General features: G+C 42.4%; 1 protein-coding gene and 1 long non-coding RNA gene across 5 annotated transcripts in view; one reads left to right on the top strand and one right to left on the bottom strand.

Moving 5' to 3' along the window:
- Window positions 1-16,207, bottom strand: part of LOC131381330 (uncharacterized) — an 80,321-nt gene extending 64,114 nt beyond the window's left edge. The window contains exon 1 of the long non-coding RNA XR_009210011.1: window positions 15,938-16,207. This is a non-coding gene — a long non-coding RNA (uncharacterized LOC131381330). The remainder of the gene's footprint in view (window positions 1-15,937) is intronic.
- A 253-nt stretch (window positions 16,208-16,460) lies between these two features.
- The window catches only part of MAP4K3 (mitogen-activated protein kinase kinase kinase kinase 3), a 191,195-nt gene continuing 186,785 nt past the window's right edge, over window positions 16,461-20,870 (top strand). For all 4 annotated transcript variants that reach the window (XR_009210009.1, XM_032177925.2, XM_032177926.2 and 1 more), the window contains exon 1: window positions 16,461-16,591. Coding sequence is in view for 3 of the 4 variants with exons in the window: in XM_032177925.2 (XP_032033816.1) it covers window positions 16,496-16,591 (96 nt within the window). In the remaining variant the exon portion in view is untranslated. The remainder of the gene's footprint in view (window positions 16,592-20,870) is intronic.

Consider the following 20,870-nt stretch of genomic DNA (forward strand, 5'->3'; position numbering starts at 1 on the left):
TGGGAAGAGGAAAAAAAAGAAAATTCTGCACACACACACATAAAAAAAATCACAAAAGCCAAGAATTCCAAAGTCTAGGAGCCATATACATCTTTAAATGAAATATTTCAAGCATCAACATATAGAAAGTAATAACAAGCTCTTTTTTTCCTCCCTACTCATCTTTGTCAAGTATTAACTGGTGCAATATTTGCTTCAGATTCTTTTCTTTGAAGTGAATCAGCTAAAGCCTTCTGCATGCTATATGATAATCTTTTTTTCCTTAACAGGATATTACAAATATCTTGAATATGATGTTTTTTATTATTACCATGGATATTCTAAAATGCTTATCACACATAGAAATATCTAGTATTGTTTCGTGTGTTTAAACTTAGTGTAATCAGTAGCTTACTTTATTTTCTGCTACTTTATCACTCAGTATTGCATTTTTTGAGATTTATGAATATTTTAGTTCCAGTTCTAGTTCATTCATTTTAACTAATATGTAGTATTCCACTGTGATCACAAAACAATTACTTATCCATTCTCAGGTGGATGGAAACTTACATCATTTCCAATTATTTTTCTGTTATACATGATACTTCAATGAACATTCATTTATCCGTCTCCTTGTATGTTTAAGGGAGAGTTTCCACATGGAGAAGTGAAATTGCTAGATTGTACAATAAAGATATCTTTAGCTGATTAGATTTTGCTGAATTGCCTTCTAATGTGGTTGTATAAGAGTTCCCTGATCTTCTTTACCTTTGCAATTGTTTTTATTTTTCATTTTTAGATACAGGGTCTCACTTAGGAGTACAGTGGCACAACTAATAGCTCACTATAGCCTTAAACTTCTGGCCTCAAGCGATCCTCCTGACTTGGCCTCCCAAAACGTAGGGATTACAGGCATGAACCACTTTTGCAATTCTGCTAACTACATCATAGGTGTGGAACTTCCAGAGTACCCTGGAGTCAATACTTCCTGTAAGCTGGTGTTTGTGTAGGTGATGTTCAGTATCGTATCTCACTATGAACCAGCCCAACCCAAGGGAAGGGTGGATATCAAACCTCTGGGAAAGAATTTGGGAAAAGCAAAGAAAGTAATGGTGTAATGGTTGAGGACTGGTTGTACATTTTATTGACTTTCGCATCCCCGGTATCTAGTACAACCTGAAACTCAAATCAAGGCTCAGTAGATGTTAAATTGACTGGAACTAATTATAAACTCTGATATGCTTCTAGTTTACTTCTATAAGCTTCAATTTCCCCATTTACAAATTATGGATGATAATAATTCAGGAAGTCATTCCAAAGATAAAATAAGATATAAATGTGAAGACATTTATAAACTCTAAAGAGCCATGCAAATTAAGTTATAAAAGATTAGAAAGCTGCTTCTGTGTTGTGACATCTTAGATGTGACCAGATAACACTTTAGTGGTTCAAAAGCATTGCCAAGTTTCTCATTGGCATTCTTCTTATAGCCCTAATAAATCCTGGAGTCTCACATGCCTGAGACTCTGCTCAGAGTCACATGTAGAGATATGTAGTTATTTTATTTTATTTTTATTGACTGATTGATTGATTTTTGAGACAGAGTCTCACTCTGTTGCCCAGACTGGAGTGCAGTGGTGCAATCTCAGCTCACTGCAACCTCTGCCTCCCAGGTTCAAGCAATTCTCCTGCCTCAGCCTCCCGAGTAGCTAGGATTACAGGCGCGTGCCACCATGCCCAGCTAATTTTTATATTTTTAGTAGAGACGGGGTTTCGCCACATTGGCCAGGCTGGTCTCAAACTCCTGACCTCAGGTGATCCACCTGCCTTGGCCTACCAAAGTGCTGGGATTACAGGCATGAGCCACCACTCCCGGCCAAGATACATAGTAATTTTAAAAAGGTATTCTAACCTTTACTTCCAACTCTGAAAAAAAACATCAAAGAGGAACCCATTCATTTTATAGAGCCACACTTGAGTTCTATTCTATTCTCTTTAGTCCTCAAACATAAACCCACAATCTCTTTCACAAGTACTCAGTTTGTTGAACTTTTGCTTATTTTCTCCCTTCTTCCTTCTTCCAACATTTTGAAAGTTGACAGCTCTTCTCTGGTTCCCCTTCTTCTCTCAGTTCTCCACTCGGACCTCCACTATCTATCCCTTAAATCCTATGCCAGATATGTATCAAGGAAATGCCAGAAAACACTTGCCTGGAGGAAGAATAGTCATACTTCATGAAATCATCCTAAAGCATACATTTTTGTCATTGAATTCAGTGACATTATTTTCACTTTCAATGTTTAAAAAAACATGGTCCACCTCTGTTACTTTTAAGAGCCCCTTGTTTAAAAAGAAAAAAAAAAAAGAAGAAAGAAAAAACATTGCTCACATTGCTCTACACCCTCAGACCCCATTCATAAATCTCATGACTCCAACTATGGTCTCTATTTGTATGGCTCAATTTACCCTCTTATACTTCGTATTCAGAATCTGTCCTTATCCTTGTAATAGCTCCTCCCTGAATGCCCTCTCATCTCCTCAAAGTCAACATGGCTAAATGTAAACTCACATTTATTCCAAATTTAGCTTCACCTTGGAACTTCCATATTTCCATTGTTGGCATTCTGGAAGCATGTTTATTGTCCAGGTGTGCTATTATAAGAAGAGGAAGAGACTGGGGCCAGAGAGACTAATTAAGAGTTTGCACACCACATAGCAGACAACACGCTGCACTCAGATTTGCAGATAGGTGTTTTGAGTTTATGTGGAATGACAGAATAATGCTCTCCTTAGGTGAGAGGATACATAAACCCTAAATACTGGCATCAGCAATGCAAAAGTGTTATGCTTTTAGGCAGTACAGGTTCATAGAAACATTTCCAGACATTGAGATAGACACAGACTGACCATAAGAAGCTCCACACTTAAATTTGAAAGAGGCTATTCACAAATTTCATATACAAGCTTAACCATTTGTAAATAAAATACAAAGTGGTGGGGAAACTTTCATGAATTTCCTTCCTTTTGTTTCTTTTACAATGAGAACAATTATTCCATCAACACACGTTAAAACTATCCTGATAGTATCAGATGCTTAGCTGAGAGAGGTCATACTACAATTTAACTATTAATTTATGTTTAACTACTAATTTAAAGATATATATTTTTGGCCAGGCACGGTGGCTAACACTTGTAATCCCTGCACTTTGGGAGGCTGAGGAAGGTGGATCAATTGAGGTCGGGAGTTCGAGACCCGCCTGGCCAACATGATGAAACCCTGTCTCTACTAAAAATACAAAAAACTAGCTGGGCGTGGTGGCGCATGCCTACAATCCCAGCTACTCAGGAGGCTGAGGCAGGAGAATTGCTTGGACCCTGGAGGTGGAGGTTGCAGTGAGCCGAGATTGCGCCACTGCACTCCAGCCTGGGCAACAAGAAGAAAACTCTGTCTCAAAAAAAAAAAAGATTCATATATTTTTAAAGTATCTCTAAGTAACCCAGATGATATGATCCCAGGCTGAAGGTCTGGCTCTAATACTAAGAAGAGGCATACCTTGGCAGGGCACAGTGGCTCACGCCTATAATCCCAACACTTTGGGAGGCCGAGGCAGGTGGATCACGAAGTCAGGAGATTAAGTCCATCCTGGACAACATGGTGAAACCCTGTGTCTACTAAAATACAAAAAATTAGCCAGGCGTTGTGACACGTGCCTATAGTCCCAGCTGAGGCACAGGAATCACTTGAACCCGGGAGGTGGAGGTTGCAGTGAGCCGAGATCGAGCCATAGCACTCCAGCCTGGCAACAGAGTGAGACTCTGTCTCAAAAAAAAAAAAGAAGAAGAAGAAGAGGCATACCTTGATTTAGACAGGCTTTGCCATGAGCTCAGACCCAGCAAATGGATCTTTTTCCCAGTGCAGAGATCTTGGTCAGTTTGAGAAATGAGTTATCTTCCCATTGACGTTGAACTGTGAGCAGGGAATAGGAGTAATGGAAAACTCCTGGTATTTGAACTATTTTAACTGAGTTTTTTTTCATTTGTTTGTTTGTTTTTGAGACGGAGTCTCGCTCTGTCGCCCAGGCTGGAGTGCATTGGCGCCATCTTGGCTCACTGCAAGCTCCGCCTCCCGGGTTCACACCATTCTCCTGCCTCAGCCTCCCGAGTAGCTGGGGACTACAGGCACCCACCACCATGCCCAGCTTTATTTTTGTATTTTTAGCGGAGACAGGGTTTCACCGTGTTAGCCAGGATGGTCTCGATCTCCTGACCTCGTGATCCGCCTGTCTCGGCCTCCCAATGTGCTGGGATTACATGCATGAGCCACCGCGCCTGGCTGTTTTGTTTTTTTTGAGGCAGAGTCTCGCTCTGTAGCCCAGGCTGGAGTGCAGTGGCACGATCTTGGCTCACTGCAACCTCTGCCTCCCAGGTTCAACTAATTCTCCTGCCTCAGCCTCCTGAGTAGCTGAGATTACAGGTGCGTGCCCCCACGCCCTGCTAATTTTTGTATTTTTAGTAGAGATGGGGTTTCACCATGTTGGTCAGGCTGGTCTTGAGCTCCCGACCTTGTGATCTGCCTGCCTGGGCCTCCCAAAGTGTTGGGATTACAAGCATGAGCCACTACGCCCGGCCTTAACTGAGCTTTTATTTCCAGTTTTAATCTGTTTTGAGAAAGAAAAACTCCAATCCAGGTTTAAAACAAATTAGTGGATGATTTTTTTCAAAAAAGATGAACTTTCTAAATCTACAAATAGATTTGCTTTACTATTATACAGGTTTTGTTGTGCAGGGGTGAAGTCCTCCAAGGAGAGAAATAGTAACGTACAATAAAGCTTCTAGTGGAAAGGCCAGCAGGATACGACTCTGGGGCAGTGAGCAACTCTGGAAACACAATGTATGTGACTATATTTGTTCTGGGCCAGGTCGGTCTGGCCCAACAGCGCTCTGTATTTGGGAACTAGGACACAGGGAAACACCTCTTCACCAGAGGCATCTGAGGGGAATTCTAGGCTGGATGTTATGTAAAATGGAATCAGGGAAACACTATGCTCTAATATATCATGGTATAACAGATAAATATAAGCAAGATTTTATTAAAAAAAGATCTCAACCATCCCTCAGTCTGTCTCTTAGCAGCATGTACTTCCTTAGCGTTCTTCAATATAGTCATGCATCGCTCAATGACAGGGATACATTCTGAGAAATGTGTCATCGTGTGATTTCATTGTTGTATGAAAATCATAGAATGTACTCACACAAACCTAGAGGGTAGAGCCTACCTCACATCTAGGCTATATGGTGTAGCCTAATGCTCCTAAGCCACAAACCTGTACTGCCTGTTGCTGTATTGAATACTGTAGGCAATTGTTACACAATGGTATTTGTGTATATCAACATGGAAAAAGACATAGTGAAAAACACAATATGAAAGATTAAAAAATGGTACCCTTATATAGTACACTTCACATGAACAGAGCTTGCAGGACTGGAAGTTGCTCTGGGTGAGTCAGTGAGTGAGTAGTGAGTGAATGTGAAGGCCTAGGACATTACTGTATACTACTGTAGACTTTATAAACACTGTACACTTAGGCTATACTAAATTTATACAATTTTTTTCAATAATAGATTAATCTTAGTTTACTGCAATTTTATTTGTTTGTTTTTTGAGACAGGGCCTTGCTCTGTCACCTAGGCTGGAGTGCAGTGGCACAACCACAGCTCACTGCAGCCTCAAACTCCTAGATTTGAGTGATCCTCCCACCTCAACTTCCTGAATAGCTGGGACCACAGGCATGCACTACCAGGCCTGGTAATTTTTTTAAATTTTTTATAGACATGGGGTCTCCCTGTGTTGCCCAGGCTGGTCTTAAACTCCTGGGCTCAAGCAATCCTCCTATCTCAGCTTCCCAAAATGCTGAGATTACAGGAGTGAGCCACTACCTCTTTATATACTTTTAAATTAAAAAAAAAAGTTAACTCGTAACAACACTTGGCTTAAAACATACACATGATATAGCTGTACAAAAATATTTTCTTTTAGGGCTAGTCTTGAACTCCTGGACTCAAATGATCCTTCTGCCTCAGCCTCTCATGTAGCTGGGATTACAGGTGCATCCCACCATGTTCAGTCTTTTCTTTCTTTATATACTTATTCTACAAGCATTTTTGTATTTTTAAACTTTTTTCTTTTTTTTTTTACTTTTAAAATACTTTTGTTAAAAACTAACACAGAAACACATACATTGGCCTAGGCTTATAAAGGGTGAGGATCATCAATATCACCGTCTTCCACCTTCACATCTTGTCCCACTGGAAGGTTTTTTAAAAAACTTTTTTGAGACAAGATCTCGCTATGTTGCCCAGCCTGGTCTTGAACGCCTAGGCTCAAGCAATCCTCCTGTGTCAGCCTCCCAAAGTGCTGGGATTAGAGGCATATGTCTCCACTCCCGGACCCCACTGGAAAATCTTTAGGGACAATAACACACATGGACCTGTCATACCCTACGATAACAATGCCTTCTTCTGGATGCTTCCTGAAGGACCTGCCTGAGGCTCTTTTACAGTTAACTTTTTTTTAAAATAAGTAGGAGGAATACACTCTAAAATAAGGATAAATAGTATAGTAAATACATAAACCAATAACAGTCATATATTATCATTATCAAGTATTATGAACTACATATAATTATATGCACTGAACGCTTAAATGACTGGCAGCACAGTAGGTTTTACATCACTACAAATATGTGAGTAATGCGTTGCACTACTACGTTACACCAGCTATGATATCAGTAGACAACAGGAATTTTTCAGCTCCATTATAATCTTATGGGACCACTGTCATATATGCAGCCTGTTGTTGACTGAAATGTTGTCATACGGTACATGACCATATTTTGTTGTCTATTTTTGATGTAGCCTGTAGGCTCTAGGACTGGATGAGTCTGAAAAGATATCATTTAAAATCTTGGCTTCCCAAGAAGATGAAAGATTCTTGTCTAGATAATTCTTTTGTGTTTTCAAGATCTCAGCTGGTAGCAATATAACGTACAGGTACTGGGTGCTCAGTTTTGTTGTTGGTGGTGGTATATTTGCCTGGGGGTGAGAAGATAACATCTAGCCTGTCAGATTGATGTCAGGGCAGAAACTTCACAGTGAGATGCATGAGACCAGGTTTCTTGTCCCTGACACTTTATGACAGCGTGGGTTCAAAAACACTTCTGATGATCTTAGAGGAGGGCAAATACGATATTTGGAGATTTTTCTTGATCAGGACCAAGGGGCCAGGTTGGGGTTGAGGATTTTAGAATTATAGATAACAGCATGAATGGCATCTCCCAGAGTCGGGCAGTACAGTGACCCTGAGTTTTTTGGGCTATAAAAAAATTGGATAAAAGTTTAGGCTATAATAAAGTATTCCAGTAATAGGTAGTTATAATCCCCCCATAGTAAAGAATGACCAGACTGCATTTGGAATACTGAGCTCAGTTCTTTGCCAGAGTTTACTCTGAAAGATATTAACAAGTTAAATGTGTCCATACGAAGGGGTCCAGATGAGATGTATAGAGTTCATGAGTATGAGAAAGGCTGAAGGGGATTTGGGAGAATATAACTAAGAGGAGACACAATAGCAGAAGAGAAAATATGAACTTTGATAGTTAAGGTTAGCATTGATCTCCATAATGACAACTAACGATACTTTTCTGTCCCCCTCTTTCCCAGTCTCTCTTTGGTATTTAACACTGTTGATCCACTCTCCTTAAAATTTCCTCTTTTGTTTCATTGGTACCATTTGTACTACTTCAGTAGATAGTAAGATTGAATTGAAGTGCAAGAAATCTGTGAAAACACTTGTGAAGGATAAAGAGGAAAAGTAGCAGTAGGAGGGAAGAATGTCAGATTGCAATCCACATCTTAATACCATAAAGGGAACAGGAAAAGGAAGAATTGAGTAGAGTCTATCTGCAAGGCGGCTCTGAGGAAGGCTCAATTAGGCCAGTGGGGACCCCAGAGCAAAGATTGCCCATCAGAAGAAACTACATTGGAAAGCAATAGCCATGCTCAGGCATTGGCTGGGAGGATCTAGAGAAAGGGAGACCTCTATATAAATGCTATGATAGATCCCAAAGGCATGGTGCTGGGAGGCTGTCAGCTAATCACAGCCCATACAGCAAGTACCTCCCTGGAGGGAAACCTGACTGTTCATTCCAATAGGTGCCATACAATTCCATTACCACATATCACACTGGGTCCCACCTCCTTGGCCTTTTTTGCTAAATTCCCTTACTTTGCTCACACCCTAAATGTTGGGGTTTTGTAGGAACCCATTTTCTGCCTATTCCATACATTTTCCCTATGAGAATTAATCTCAACCCACAATTTCAAATACTACCATCACTGTATGTTGATATGCACTCCAGATGTTAATTCAGGCCACCATTTTCTCTTACCTATACCATTGCAAAGTTCTCCTGATTATTCTCATATCATGTCTCCAGTCTTGCTACCTGTCTCCAATTCATTTTCCACACTGCAGCTAGTGAAATATTTCCAAGTCACAAATAAGATCTTGTTATTTACATGCCAAAAACTCATCAATAGCTCCCTTTTGTTCTCAGTTAAAAAAAAAAAGAGAGAGAGAAAAATCCAAATCATTTAACACAATTTACATGCTCCATCATGGACTGGTTCCTGCTTACCATTCCAGACTCATCTGTTACCACATTCACCATAAACAGAACTAGGTTTTTTTTGTGTGTGTGGAGTGTACCTTTTTGCCTGGCTAATTCTCTACTTGTCTTTTAAGTATCTGCTGAGATGTTCCTTCCTCTGTGAAGACTTTAAAACTTACAAAGACTACATTTGGTGCTCTCCTAAGTAGTCCCAGGAAGTATATGATAAGGGGCAGGTGGAAGCGGAATGCTGGCTGTGAATCTATGGAGGACAGTGAAACAACATCATTTGGACATTGGAAATGTAATAAAACAGATAATATTTTACATACCAGAACTTCTCTAAGCAAATATACTGTATGAGATAGAAAGAAATACCTTGATAAACAGATCGGTGTGGGTGATAGTTCTCCCAAGTGAGATGTTAGGCAAACATTCTCCATCCAACCACTCACACCCCCACCCACCCAGCCAAACCTTGGGCATTCAAAAATTTGTGTGGCTATTTTTGTTGATGTCAGTATGGCTAGGAGCAGTATTGACATGGGGCGGACAGGGATATTATGATGCATGGGGATCGTCCCACACAAGGAAAAATTGTTCCACCCAAAATGCTAATAAAACCTCCATTGACAAACACTACTGGAGGTATGCAAATCTGAGAACTGAGCTAAATTGCTCAGAATAAGAGTGGTTGAAAGTTGACACTTGAGAACTCCCAGCTCCACCCACAGCAAGGCAGAGCTCTCCCTCATTTGTAAATAAATATTGAGTACCTGTTTTTTAAAATACTGGTTTAGGCTGGTTACGGTAGTTCATGTCTATAATCTCAGCACTTTGGGAGGCCAAAACAGGAGGATCACATGAGCCCAGGAGTTTGACACCAGCCTGGGAAACATCATGGGACATGATCTCTACAAAAAATAAAGAGAACTTAGTCGGGTGTGGTGTGTGTGCTTGTAGTTCCAGCTACTCAGGAGGCTAAGGTGGGAGGATATCTTGAGCCTGGGAGGCCAAGCCTTCAGTGAGTCATGTTCATGCCACTGCACTCCAACCTGGGTAACAAAGTGAGACCCTGTCTCAAAAAAAAAAAAAAATTGATTTAAAGAAAATTTAAAAACATATATTAGTTTGAATAAGAGCCAAATTATTAGCCCCAGGGGCATCTAATATTTCCTTCTGGCTCTGCTTCCCTGTACCTCTCTGAAGTTTTCACTGAGAACTCTGTATTCTCAATTCAAGTTCAGAGACCATGCCCTATTGCATCATCATAATCTAATATAGTGTCTGACACATGATCAATGCTTGTATTAGTTCATTCTCACACTGCTATGAAGACATACCCGAGACTGAGTAATTTATAAAGGAGAGATATTTAATTGACTCACAGTTCCCTATGGCTGGGGAGCCTCAGGAAACTTACAACCATGGCAGAAAGGGAAGCAAACATGTCCTTCTGCACATGGCAGCAGGAGAGAGAATGAGAGTGGAGTGAAGGGAGAAGTCCCCTATAAAACCTTCAGATCTTGTGAGAACTTACTATCATGAGAATGGCATGGGAGAAACTGCCCCCATGATTCAATTACCTCCTACCAGGTCCCTCCCACCACACGTGGGGATTATGGGAACTATAATTCAAGATGATATTTGGGGTGGGAACACAGTCAAACCATATCAATGCCCAAAAAATTTTTCTGAAGTATGACTCCTCAAATCTAAATATTAGCACTGATATCGTTTCTAAATTTCAGATCCACATTTTTATCACTAATTTTATATTTCCGCCGGGCGCGGTGGCTCACGCTTGTAATCCCAGCACTTTGGGAGGCCGAGGCAGGCGGATCACGAGGTCAGGAGATCGAGACCACAGTGAAACCCCGTCTCTACTAAAAATACAAAAAATTAGCCGGGCGCGGTGGCGGGCGCCTGTAGTCCCAGCTACTCGGAGAGGCTGAGGCAGGAGAATGGCGTGAACCCTGGAGGCGGAGCTTGCAGTGAGCCGAGATTGCGCCACTGCACTCCAGCCAGGGCAACAGAGCGAGACTCCGTCTCAAAAAAAAAAAAAAAAAAAAAATTTTATATTTCCAGTTGAGCACTTCAAACTTAGCTACAAAACAGATCATCTACTTTCACCCAGTACAAAAACTCTCTCCCAAATTATACCAGTTCCTTTTATTATGGCAAATGCTATCATGACCCTCCCAATTGCCTGAGTCACAAGCCTGCGAGTCACTAATGTCTCCACCTGCTTCCTCACTTCCCCAAGCCTGTGAATTCCATCTCCCAATGATCTCCTGCGTTATTTCTCTCTTCTCGATTCTCAGCACTCCAGACCCTAATTCAGGGTCTCTTATATATGTTATTGTAATTGCTTCCTAAATCATATCTTCATCTCCATCTCCATGACTGTCATCTTTAGAACTGACATCATAAGACTGGCATCTTTAGAATGTCTTTACAACAACCAAAATAGGCCGGGCGTGGTGGCTCACGCCTGTTATCTCAGCACTTTGGGAGGCCAAGGTGGGCGGATCACTTGAGGTCGGGAGTTCGAGACCAGCCTGACCAACATGGAGAAACCCCGTCTCTACTAAAAATACAAAATTAGCCAGGCATGGTGGCGCATGCCTGTAATCCCAGCTACTCAGGAGGCTGAGGCAGGAGAATCGTTTGAACCCAGGAGGCGGAGGTTGCGGTGAGCCAAGATTGTGCCATTGCACTCCAGCCTGGGCAACAAGAGCGAAACTCTGACTCAAAAAAAAAAAAAAAAGAAAAAAGAAAAAAGAACACTCAAAATAATAATAATTAATATTTTGTGGGGTTACTGTAGGGCCAGGCACTACTTTTCCATGTATTTTCTTTTTGATTAATCAAAACAGCTATAGTTTTAAATAACTTCCCAAGGTTTTTCAGTAAGGGAACAGAGATAAGATTTAAATCTATGTAGCTGGTTCAGAGCTGTACTAGGTAAGGCTGTATAACATTTTGGAACTCTCCACAGCTTAAACATATGACAACCCACCTGAAAACCAGCTCCTCACAAGGCAGTTTCTGACTTTTTTTAAAAAAGTATAAATTTTTCTTAAGCATGTTTGAATTTTGTAAGTAAATTTTTCAAGCTGGTCTGCAGTAATCATTTCAAAACATATACATATATCAAAACATCACATTGGACACTGTAAATACATTCAATTTTTATTTGTCCATTATGCCTCAATTTAAAGCTGGGGAGAAATGAAATACATAAATAATTTTTTTTAAATGATAGAGTCTCACTCTGTCACTCAGGCTGGAGTGCAGTGGTGCAATCTCAGCTTCCTGCAACCTCCTCCTCCCAGGTTCAAGCGATTCTCATGCCTCAGCCTCTGGAATAGCTAGGATTACAGGGACGTGCTATCACTCCCAGCTAATTTTTGTATTTTTTTTAGTGGAGACAGAGTTTCACCATGTTGGTCAGGCTGGTCTCAAACTCCTGACCTCAGGTGATCCACCCACCTCGGCCTCCCAAAGTGCTGGGATTAGAGGTGTGAGCCACTGCGCCTGGCCATAAATAAAAATTTTTTAATTAAAAAAAGAAATCTGATTTTTTTAGCTCCACCGCCACCATCTCCCTCTGTCTTCAGAATTTAGGCACAATTATCTGTTGTATGTGCCATATTATTTCACATACATGTCTCTGTGTGATGTTCCTCCCCTGGTGGATGACCTGCTTGTAGTATTTTTTTGAGCTAAGGCTTGCTCAGTATCCTGTTTCCAGAGCAGCTAATGTACTGAAAATGTGAGTGGGGTATGTTATATGAGGAGGGCTGAGGTTAATAGGCCAAAGAAGGGGCTCCAGTGAGTTGTTAGACAAGAGGTCCTGAGGATGAAATTGGGAGCTGGTGCAGGGGATCAAGGGGTTCCTAAGCCAGAAACCCATGGGGGATGGGCCAACAGAAGGACGGCCTGGACATGCTGGCAGGTGGGGACTGCTGCCTATCTTGGCCTTTTTGTGTTCCTTGCTGTGTGACACTTAAACGGGTAGGTGCTTCAAGGCGCTAAGCAGCCAGCCTGACATGCACCACTTTCCCTTGTCTGTCTATGCATTTTTCAAGGTTCAGCTTTAGGGTTATTCCTTTTTTTTTTTTTTTTCAGACGGAGTCTTGCTCTGTTGCCCAGGCTGGAGTGCAATGGCACACTCTCAGCTCACTGCAACCTCCACCTCCCGGCTCAAGTGATTATCCTGCCTCAGCCTCCCGAGTAGCTGAGATTACAGGGCACATGCCACCGCGCCCAGCTAATTTTTGTATTTTTAGTAGAGACAGGGTTTCACCATGTTGGCCAGGCTGGTCTTGAACTCCTGACCTCAGGTGAGCCACCTGCCTCGGCCTCCCAAAGTGCTGGGATTACAGGCATGAGCCACCTTCCCAGCCAAGGGGTCATTCCTAAATCTTCCTCCCGTCTGCATTAATTCCCCTTCTCTGTGCTTCTCACACTGTTTATGAGACTGTAAACTCCAGGCATTGTGGCTTTTCTTTTCTATATTCAATACCACCAGAATCTAATAATCATTGCCTCTAAATACATTACAGGGAGGTAGAGGTTGGCTTACCATAAGAGAAATTTTTTTTTAAGTATATTGTACATAAGCAGAGTATAGACTAGTGGCTAAGAGTCTGGCCTTGGTGACATACTGCCTTTGTTCAAATTTGAGCCTTCTGTGTTACCTTGAGCAGCTTAATCTGTCTGTGCCTCATAAAATGGAGATAGTATTACCTATGTCATTAGGTTGTTGTGCGAATTAAATGAAATAATACATGAAAAATACTTGGCTCCATTCCTGGTATCTTGTAAGCACTTAGCAATGTTAGAAATTACTACTTTTCTCCTAGTTATTATGATCATTTACTAGCACTGTATCACAACGAGGTGGGTTGTTTTGGGAAGCAATGAGTCACCTTTTATTGAAAGTATTCAAGCAGCAGTAAATCCAGCAGAGATGCTGTAGAAGCAGTTCCTGAGTAAAAAAGATTAGATGACTTCTAAGAATGCTTCTAATCATAGAAGAGGGAAGCTCTTTCTCTGATTCTAGGAAAGTGTGATCATTAGTGTTACTTCCAGCAAAATTGAAGATTGTTAGAACAGGGGAAAAAGGCACTGGAATTGGCCATATGCATATATTACAAAAAACAAAATATTTTCTTCGTGAGCAGTTGTTTTACTTATGTTGTAACCCACATGGCAAATCAGGCCCTTACACGGAAATTCATCTCTTCTCAAAAGGACTAGCTTGGCCCTGCCAAAATGGAACAGACAAAACTTTAAAGACTGTTCCAGCCCTACTGAAATGTCTTTTCCTTTTGAAAGAAGTCTTATTAGTGATGCAAATGCAAAGTTATTTGGACAGATGATAATCTATTCAATAATAGATGAAATCTATTATTTCAGCAAACAAAACACTGAAATCATTAGAACTTTCTTGTGCAGCTTTCAGTCCTGAGAATTTGGCTTTCTGGCACTAAAAAGGCAGAGGCCGGGCGCAGTGGCTCATGCCTGTAATCCCACCACTTCAGGAGGCCGAGGCAGGTGGATCACCTGAGGTCAGGAGTTCAAGAGCAGCCTGACCAACAAGGAGAAATCCCGTCTCTACTAAAAATACAAAAATTAGCTGGGCGTGGTGTTGCATGCCTGTGATCCCAGCTACTCGGGAGGCTGAGGCAGGAGAATCGCTTGAACCCGGGAGGCGGAGGTTGCGGTGAGCTAAGATTGCACCCTTGCACTCAAGCCTGGACAACTAGAGCGAAACTCCATCTCAAAAAAAAAAAAGGCAGAGAAAAAGAGCAGACTTGGCTCCCATTTGGGATAATTTGTCAGGTCTGCTTATCTGAATCCTTGGCTAATTATTCTTGCATTTGGCCTAAAGATGCCAAACAATTCTCCAAATGTGGACAAACTGAAGGAAGGAATCAGAAATCCTGGGCAAGTACCTTAAACAAGCAAAAGCAAGATCCTTGGCTATGGAATAAGATTTATAGTCAGGAGTTTCTCAAGATAACCAGAGCCTGAAGGTAGATCCATCTAGAAGATATTCAATGATACGCACTCCTAAGGCAATAATTTAAGTGATACTCTCATATTACTGATGCGCTAAAATTTAATAATTAAAAATTACACAACTGAAAGGCTACTTGTATAGGTGAAGAGATAACCATTTTCAAACAGATACTCAAAGTAAACAACTTGAGAATTTAGTAAATATGCAATTTTCCTATAAGCAAAAGGATTGAAAATATTTTTTTAAAAAGTATGAAGCAGTTAACTCTAAGTAGTTTGCTCTACTATTATTTGATTATACTTATCCTTAACAGGTTTGATGAGACCTAGTTTCTCAGGAGCCACGAGGTATTAGGGAATATTAGTGGTTAGAAGGTGTGGTGCCTAAGGGGATTAGGAAAGCATTTCTGAAGCAAAACTCCAACGTGGTACTGCCAAAGTGGCCATCACCTAATTGATTAAAGCTCTTGGAAATGTCTATTGGGAAGTTCAATGATAATAGAAAAATAACCTTCCATTATCCTCAAGCTTTCTTGGGCAAGTATTAACAATCGGAGCTGGAGTCCACATAGCTCAGACAGAAGACGCGAAATCTGGGTCTTAAGCAGGGTGGGGTTTTTGGGTAGGTAAGGTCACAGCTAAAGAACTTCCGGATCGTCACGTGTTTATATTTCAGGTGCGGTAATGGATCTAGTCCACCCTCCACCCCTTCTTTGCAGGGTTGCTTGACAGCCTGCGCAGTCCCCGCCCGTCTTTGATAATCCAACCCTCTTTGAAGAGGGAGGTCAATCACTGCTTTAGTTCTGCGCTCTGCCTGTCTCCCACGTGGGATGGTGAGCAGCTGTTCCGCGTGTTTTCCTCCCGGAGCTTTCACGCGCTGCCCAGTGCACACACCTCCCTGGCGGCCCTTCTGGCCTGCCCTCCTTTGCACCCTAGCAGGCCAACTCCAAGGGTCCGAGTGTCGGGGACAGGGGCAAGCAAGCACAGCTCACTTTTCCTGGGGGTTTTCCTCACGATGTGTTTAGTGACCCCTCCCCGCAATCCCAGAAAGGCTGTAGCACTCTGTGGTATCCTCTGTGTAGCTGCTTCTAAAATAATAAAGGCTGGGACATTGGCTGTCTTGGCTATTACCACTATGCTATCTGCTTGGAACTGGGACCAGGTAGACCAGGGTCCAACTTTGTCTTTAGGGGAATCAGAAACGAAAAGAAGCCACTTCCTGCTGGTCCTAACCACGGTCCCTGGGCCAGGCAAACCTTTTCAAGCGTCCGGCAGCAGCGGCCGGGCGCGGGTCCGCAGAAAAGCCGAGGCGTTTCGGGTCCCAAGCTGTTCCGCCGCCGGCCCCGGCCTGACAGGCGCGCGGAGCCGGAACGCGCAAGGGGTCGGGTGCGCGCTAGGCCTGGAGCGCTCCCTCCGGGATCGCGGCTGCGCAGTCGGGCGGGAGTCGGGAAAACCGGGAGGAGGTTGGAGGAGCCGGAGTAAGGGGAGGGGGAGGAGCGGCGAACGCGGAAGCCATGTTGGAGTTTCACCCCGAGCCAGGGGCTGCGAGGGTTCTCCTCTCCTTGTGGGTGTGACCGGGTTCGGCGCGGCGGCGGGCTGCGGGGGGCGGGGGCCGTTGGGCCGCTTGTCGTCGTCCGCTGCGGCGTGAGCGGAGCGGCGCGGCGGCGGCGGCGTCTGCGGCCGCAGCGTGGAGCCGGGCGATTGTGACCGCCGGGGGAGCCGGGGGCCGGCCGCGGCGCCCTCTCTCCGTGTGGCCCCCTAAGCGCCCCCCCTCCCCTGCCCGGGAGGGAGGCGGGGGGCACCTGGGACCCGCCATGAACCCCGGCTTCGATTTGTCCCGCCGGAACCCGCAGGAGGACTTCGAGCTGATTCAGCGCATCGGCAGCGGCACCTACGGCGACGTCTACAAGGTAAAGGCAGGGGCCGCGCGCCGCCGAGGCCGTGGGGTCCCGACCCGCAGCCAAGCCTTGGCGCCCGAGCCCGCGCCGCCTGTCCTCGGGAGACGCTGGCGCCTGGGAGCAGTCGGGGAGGAGGAGCTGCGGAGGCCGAGGGCTCTGCTGCCTTGGTGAACAAAGGGCCAAATGTTTAACCCCGAGACCTCCCCAGCCCTTACCTGAGCCCTCCGGTGGACGTGATTTTTGCCACCTGCCTTCTTGCGCGCATTTCCAGGGAAGGGCAGAACGAGAGCGGGCCACTCTGCTCATCATTGTGCAGAGAGGGTCTGGGCGTTTGTTGCATTGGCAGGGTCAGCGCGACGAACCGGACAGCAGGGGTCTGGCGTTGTCAAAGCTGCCAGCTTCACACCAACCTGGGATCGTCCGCTCTAGGTTGGGAGCGCTGCCCACCAGGCCTTGGTAGTAGTTATTATACTATGCTGGGCGACCTCCATCCCCCATCGACAGCTCTCAGCCTTTAGCGCCTTATCCATCCCCCTATCAGTTTCTTTTAATTTTCCAAAGTAATGATTTTTTTTTTTTTTTTGGAAAGAGCAACTTTGTTTTCTCTAAGTCGAATTGGACTGCGATGCCATTTAAACTTTTTTTTTTTTTTCAAAAAGTGACTTGAATACTTAGGGAAGGTACTGGTTTGACAAGGTTAGAATTCAAAGTCCATTAGCAGTACAGCATTCCTGTTGTAGAGGGACCACTTCTAAATGTGGGAAGATAAATCACTCTTCTCTGGCCAACTCAACTCTTGGCCTCGCAGTTACTGCCAAGAAGAGAGGAGGTTGTTGCCAAATGTGGCAGCAGTCTTGATTTAGTTGTGTATCTTCTTACTGGTAACTGAAGTTGAACTCCTCCTGTTTCACATAACACCTGAGGATGCACAAAGAAACTTAATTTTGCATTGGAAAGTTTAGTCTTTATTTTGCCCATGTTGAAGCAGGTTTTTACTCTTCAGTGGAATGCCTGTGGTAACTTGCATATTTAATACAGTGCAGCCAATGTTCTGCTTTAGTCTCGTTTTCTGGATGATTTGCTTTTCACCATCGTGGATCTCATCACTTTTCCTACTATGCAATATAGATATATTGAGCACACCTACAACGTGTGAGATACTTGGCAAGTAAGCACTTTGCGTTGTAGCAGTAAACAATAGACTTGGTTCCAAATCTTACTAAGGGTTTCTATTTTTTTGGACAAGGACAGTATTAAATAGCCATGTAAATAATTATTGCAGTTTTATTTTGTGATGCAGAGAAGAGTATTAGGATCAGGGTTATGAGAGCATGTAATAGGAGGACCTGATCCTGTTTGGGGTTTCAGAGGCTCATCGCCTTTTAGCTGAGATCCCAGAGATGATTAGGCGTTGCTTAGGGTACTGGGAAGAGGGGATTATGCCAGATAGGGGAGCATGATATGTGAAGGCTCTGAGGCCCGATTTGAAAGACGGCCTGTATAGCCTGAGCAGCCAGAGCGGGAGGGTGGCCCTAGATCTTGCAGGCCTCTTAGTTCTCATTAGGAGATAGGACTTGTTTAGGACAATGGGGAACCATTGCAAGCTTTTAAGCAGAGGAGTGACATTAGATTTAGGTTTTTAAAAGAGCTCCCTACTACAGCATGAAGAGTGGAATGGAGCAGTTGGGAGGCCATTGTGATAGTCTAGGTAAGAATAAGGGTGTTAAGGAATACGGTGATGACTGTGAAAGTAGAAGTGGATGGATGCAAGTCGCTTATGACTGGTTGGGGGAGTTCACTTATATTGCGATGAAAAGTTAACTAAAACTCGATGAATGTATACGTTTTAGATGGCAGGGTATACAGTAAATTTTTTTACAGGAATAATTGGCTGTGTACTTACTATATTAAAAAAAACAGTTAGTAGTTAAGCCACATGATTAAAAAGCAAAAAAATTAGGGCCTGTAATTTCCTAAGTGTAATAGAGGTATAGTAAGTTGGTTAATATTGTCATTCGTTTAAAATAATGATAATACTAGCTGATGTTTATGGAATGCTTATTACTTGCCAGGCACTATAAGATGTTTCTAATTCATCCTAACAGCAACCCTGTGAGATAGGTGCTGTTGTTAACTCCATTTTGCAGTTGAATAAACTGAGGCACAAGGAGATTAACTTGCCAAAGTTGGTAGGTGGCGAAGCCAAAATTTGAACCAATTAGAGACTGTATTCTTAACCAATTGGCAGTACTGCCTCTCTAAAGATAGGAGATGGGCAGATAATGTATTACATTTCCAGTGGAGAAACTGAGGCATACATTTAGTTTAGCATTTGAGTTGTAGCCACACTCTGAGTTAGTGTAGATCTTTAAGTAGTAGTTGGAATACCTAACTCCTGCTGTGCCGCTAGGCCTCACTGTTTATGTAGTCTGCCAAGTGGACATCAGATAATAGATGCTTGGTCCCTGCCTGCCAGACTCTTCCAATACCAGTGACCAAAGCAGAGAAACTTCATGTAGTTCTTGGCATCATATCCGCCTGCTTGCTAAACTCTTGTTTGTGTTTTTGTCTATAATCAAGTTTATGCTATACAATTACATATTTTTGTTATTTGTTTTGCTGTTTTAGATTTTTCTTATTTATACAAATTAATTGTGCTAGAGAGAAGTACATTTTGTTTTCAAAAGCCAATATATATAATTTATTCCTTAATTTGTCAGCATTTACATGCCAAAAATGGAATGATTGGATTAAATAAATAAGAGACCCGATTATAGTCATTCTTGGAAGGTTGGTGGAGATTTTTATTTTGAAAATGGTTTCCTACTCAATGTAATAACATATTTATTGTACTTAAGGTGGTATGGTTTAGTTCCAAAGCACTGAACGAGGATGTGGACAATCTGGGATTTATTAGCTATGTGACCTTGTGGAATCAACCTCTCAGAGCTGTTTTGTTGTGGAGATATTATTACCATCATGTGCCCTTCTTCTTTTGGTATTGAATAAATGACTCAAATTTTACTTAATAAGTAAGTTATCTTTATTTTTTTTCAGGCCAATGCGTATATACATTTTATCTGCACTGTCTAAAAAAAGTCGTATCTTGTAAGTGTCCAGTAACTCTGCAGGCTTTATCTGTCATGAAGGGCCTGCAGCTTGGGTTACCTAGGGACCTAGGAGCCGACAACTAAAGCTCTGTAGTTGGGCCTCAGGAGGCCCATGGAGTGCTCTGAAATTAATAGGCTTAATGTTGTATGTATTTGTGTTTTTCTGTGGAGATGGATTATAGCATTCATTGCATTCTTAAAGAGCTTCATGATCCAAAAAAATGAAAAAATGATCCATAGGTTTGCCATTCAAAAGTTTTCTTGGAGAAATTAGGTAGTTATAATAGATCATAATATGATTTTCACATGCATTGTGCCATCTTTTGTCAGGCAGTTTTCCGGTTTAATTTTTATTATTCCTACCCTTTAAGTCTTCATGTCCTTATGTTTTTCTAGATTTTTTGCTAGAAAGAAGCAGGAGATAGCAAAGCTGGAGATAGGATAAGGCAAAAGAAGTTTTGAAGGAATAGTCTTAATATGGTTTCTGAGGAAGTATCTTACCTAGTCTATGGTTTTAGTGTGATCCCTGTGAACGATTCCTAGCCTGTGTATCCAAGACTGGATACACAAAGACTCCAGGCTTTAAGCCTTAGAGTCATCTTTAGTGACTTCTGAACTGGACTTTTTAGGCATTAGCTAAATTCTGTACACAGGCATTTTCCAAAGTGTGGTTGGGGTGCTTCAGGAAAAGCCATATCATGAGTAGGTTAAAGAAACCTGGTAAACTTTGCTTAACCTAGCAAACTCCAAACTTACTTGACTATTAGATTCTTTCTCTCTGTAATACATATTGCTTGTCCTTAGTACTAGTGCCTTGTAGAACATGCTTTGGAAAGGTTGATATTGATTTTTTTTCATCTTTGTGTGTTTGGAAGCCATTCCCTCTGAAGCACGGGCTGCCGTGTAGGTAAGCTTCCAGGTAGGATTCACATGGTAGTCTGTGTAAATAAATTTAAAGTGTCTGTGAAAGCTGGCAGGAAAAAAGGCGAGGATTGGGCAGTAAAATAAGGAAACCAATTTATATGCATTTAGAGAATTATGTGTTAGTTTATTTGTAATTATGCATCTTTCAAGGTGTTCTAGTTAATATCATCATAGACTAATTCTTCCATTATAATCAGCATTTGTGAGAACCTTTCTGGAAAACTCAATTCTTAAACCTAACTGATAAGGAATATGAA

The sequence above is a fragment of the Hylobates moloch genome, unplaced genomic scaffold, assembly GCF_009828535.3.
Source record: "Hylobates moloch isolate HMO894 unplaced genomic scaffold, HMol_V3 SCAFFOLD_15, whole genome shotgun sequence".
Taxonomy (NCBI): Eukaryota; Metazoa; Chordata; class Mammalia; order Primates; family Hylobatidae; genus Hylobates; species Hylobates moloch.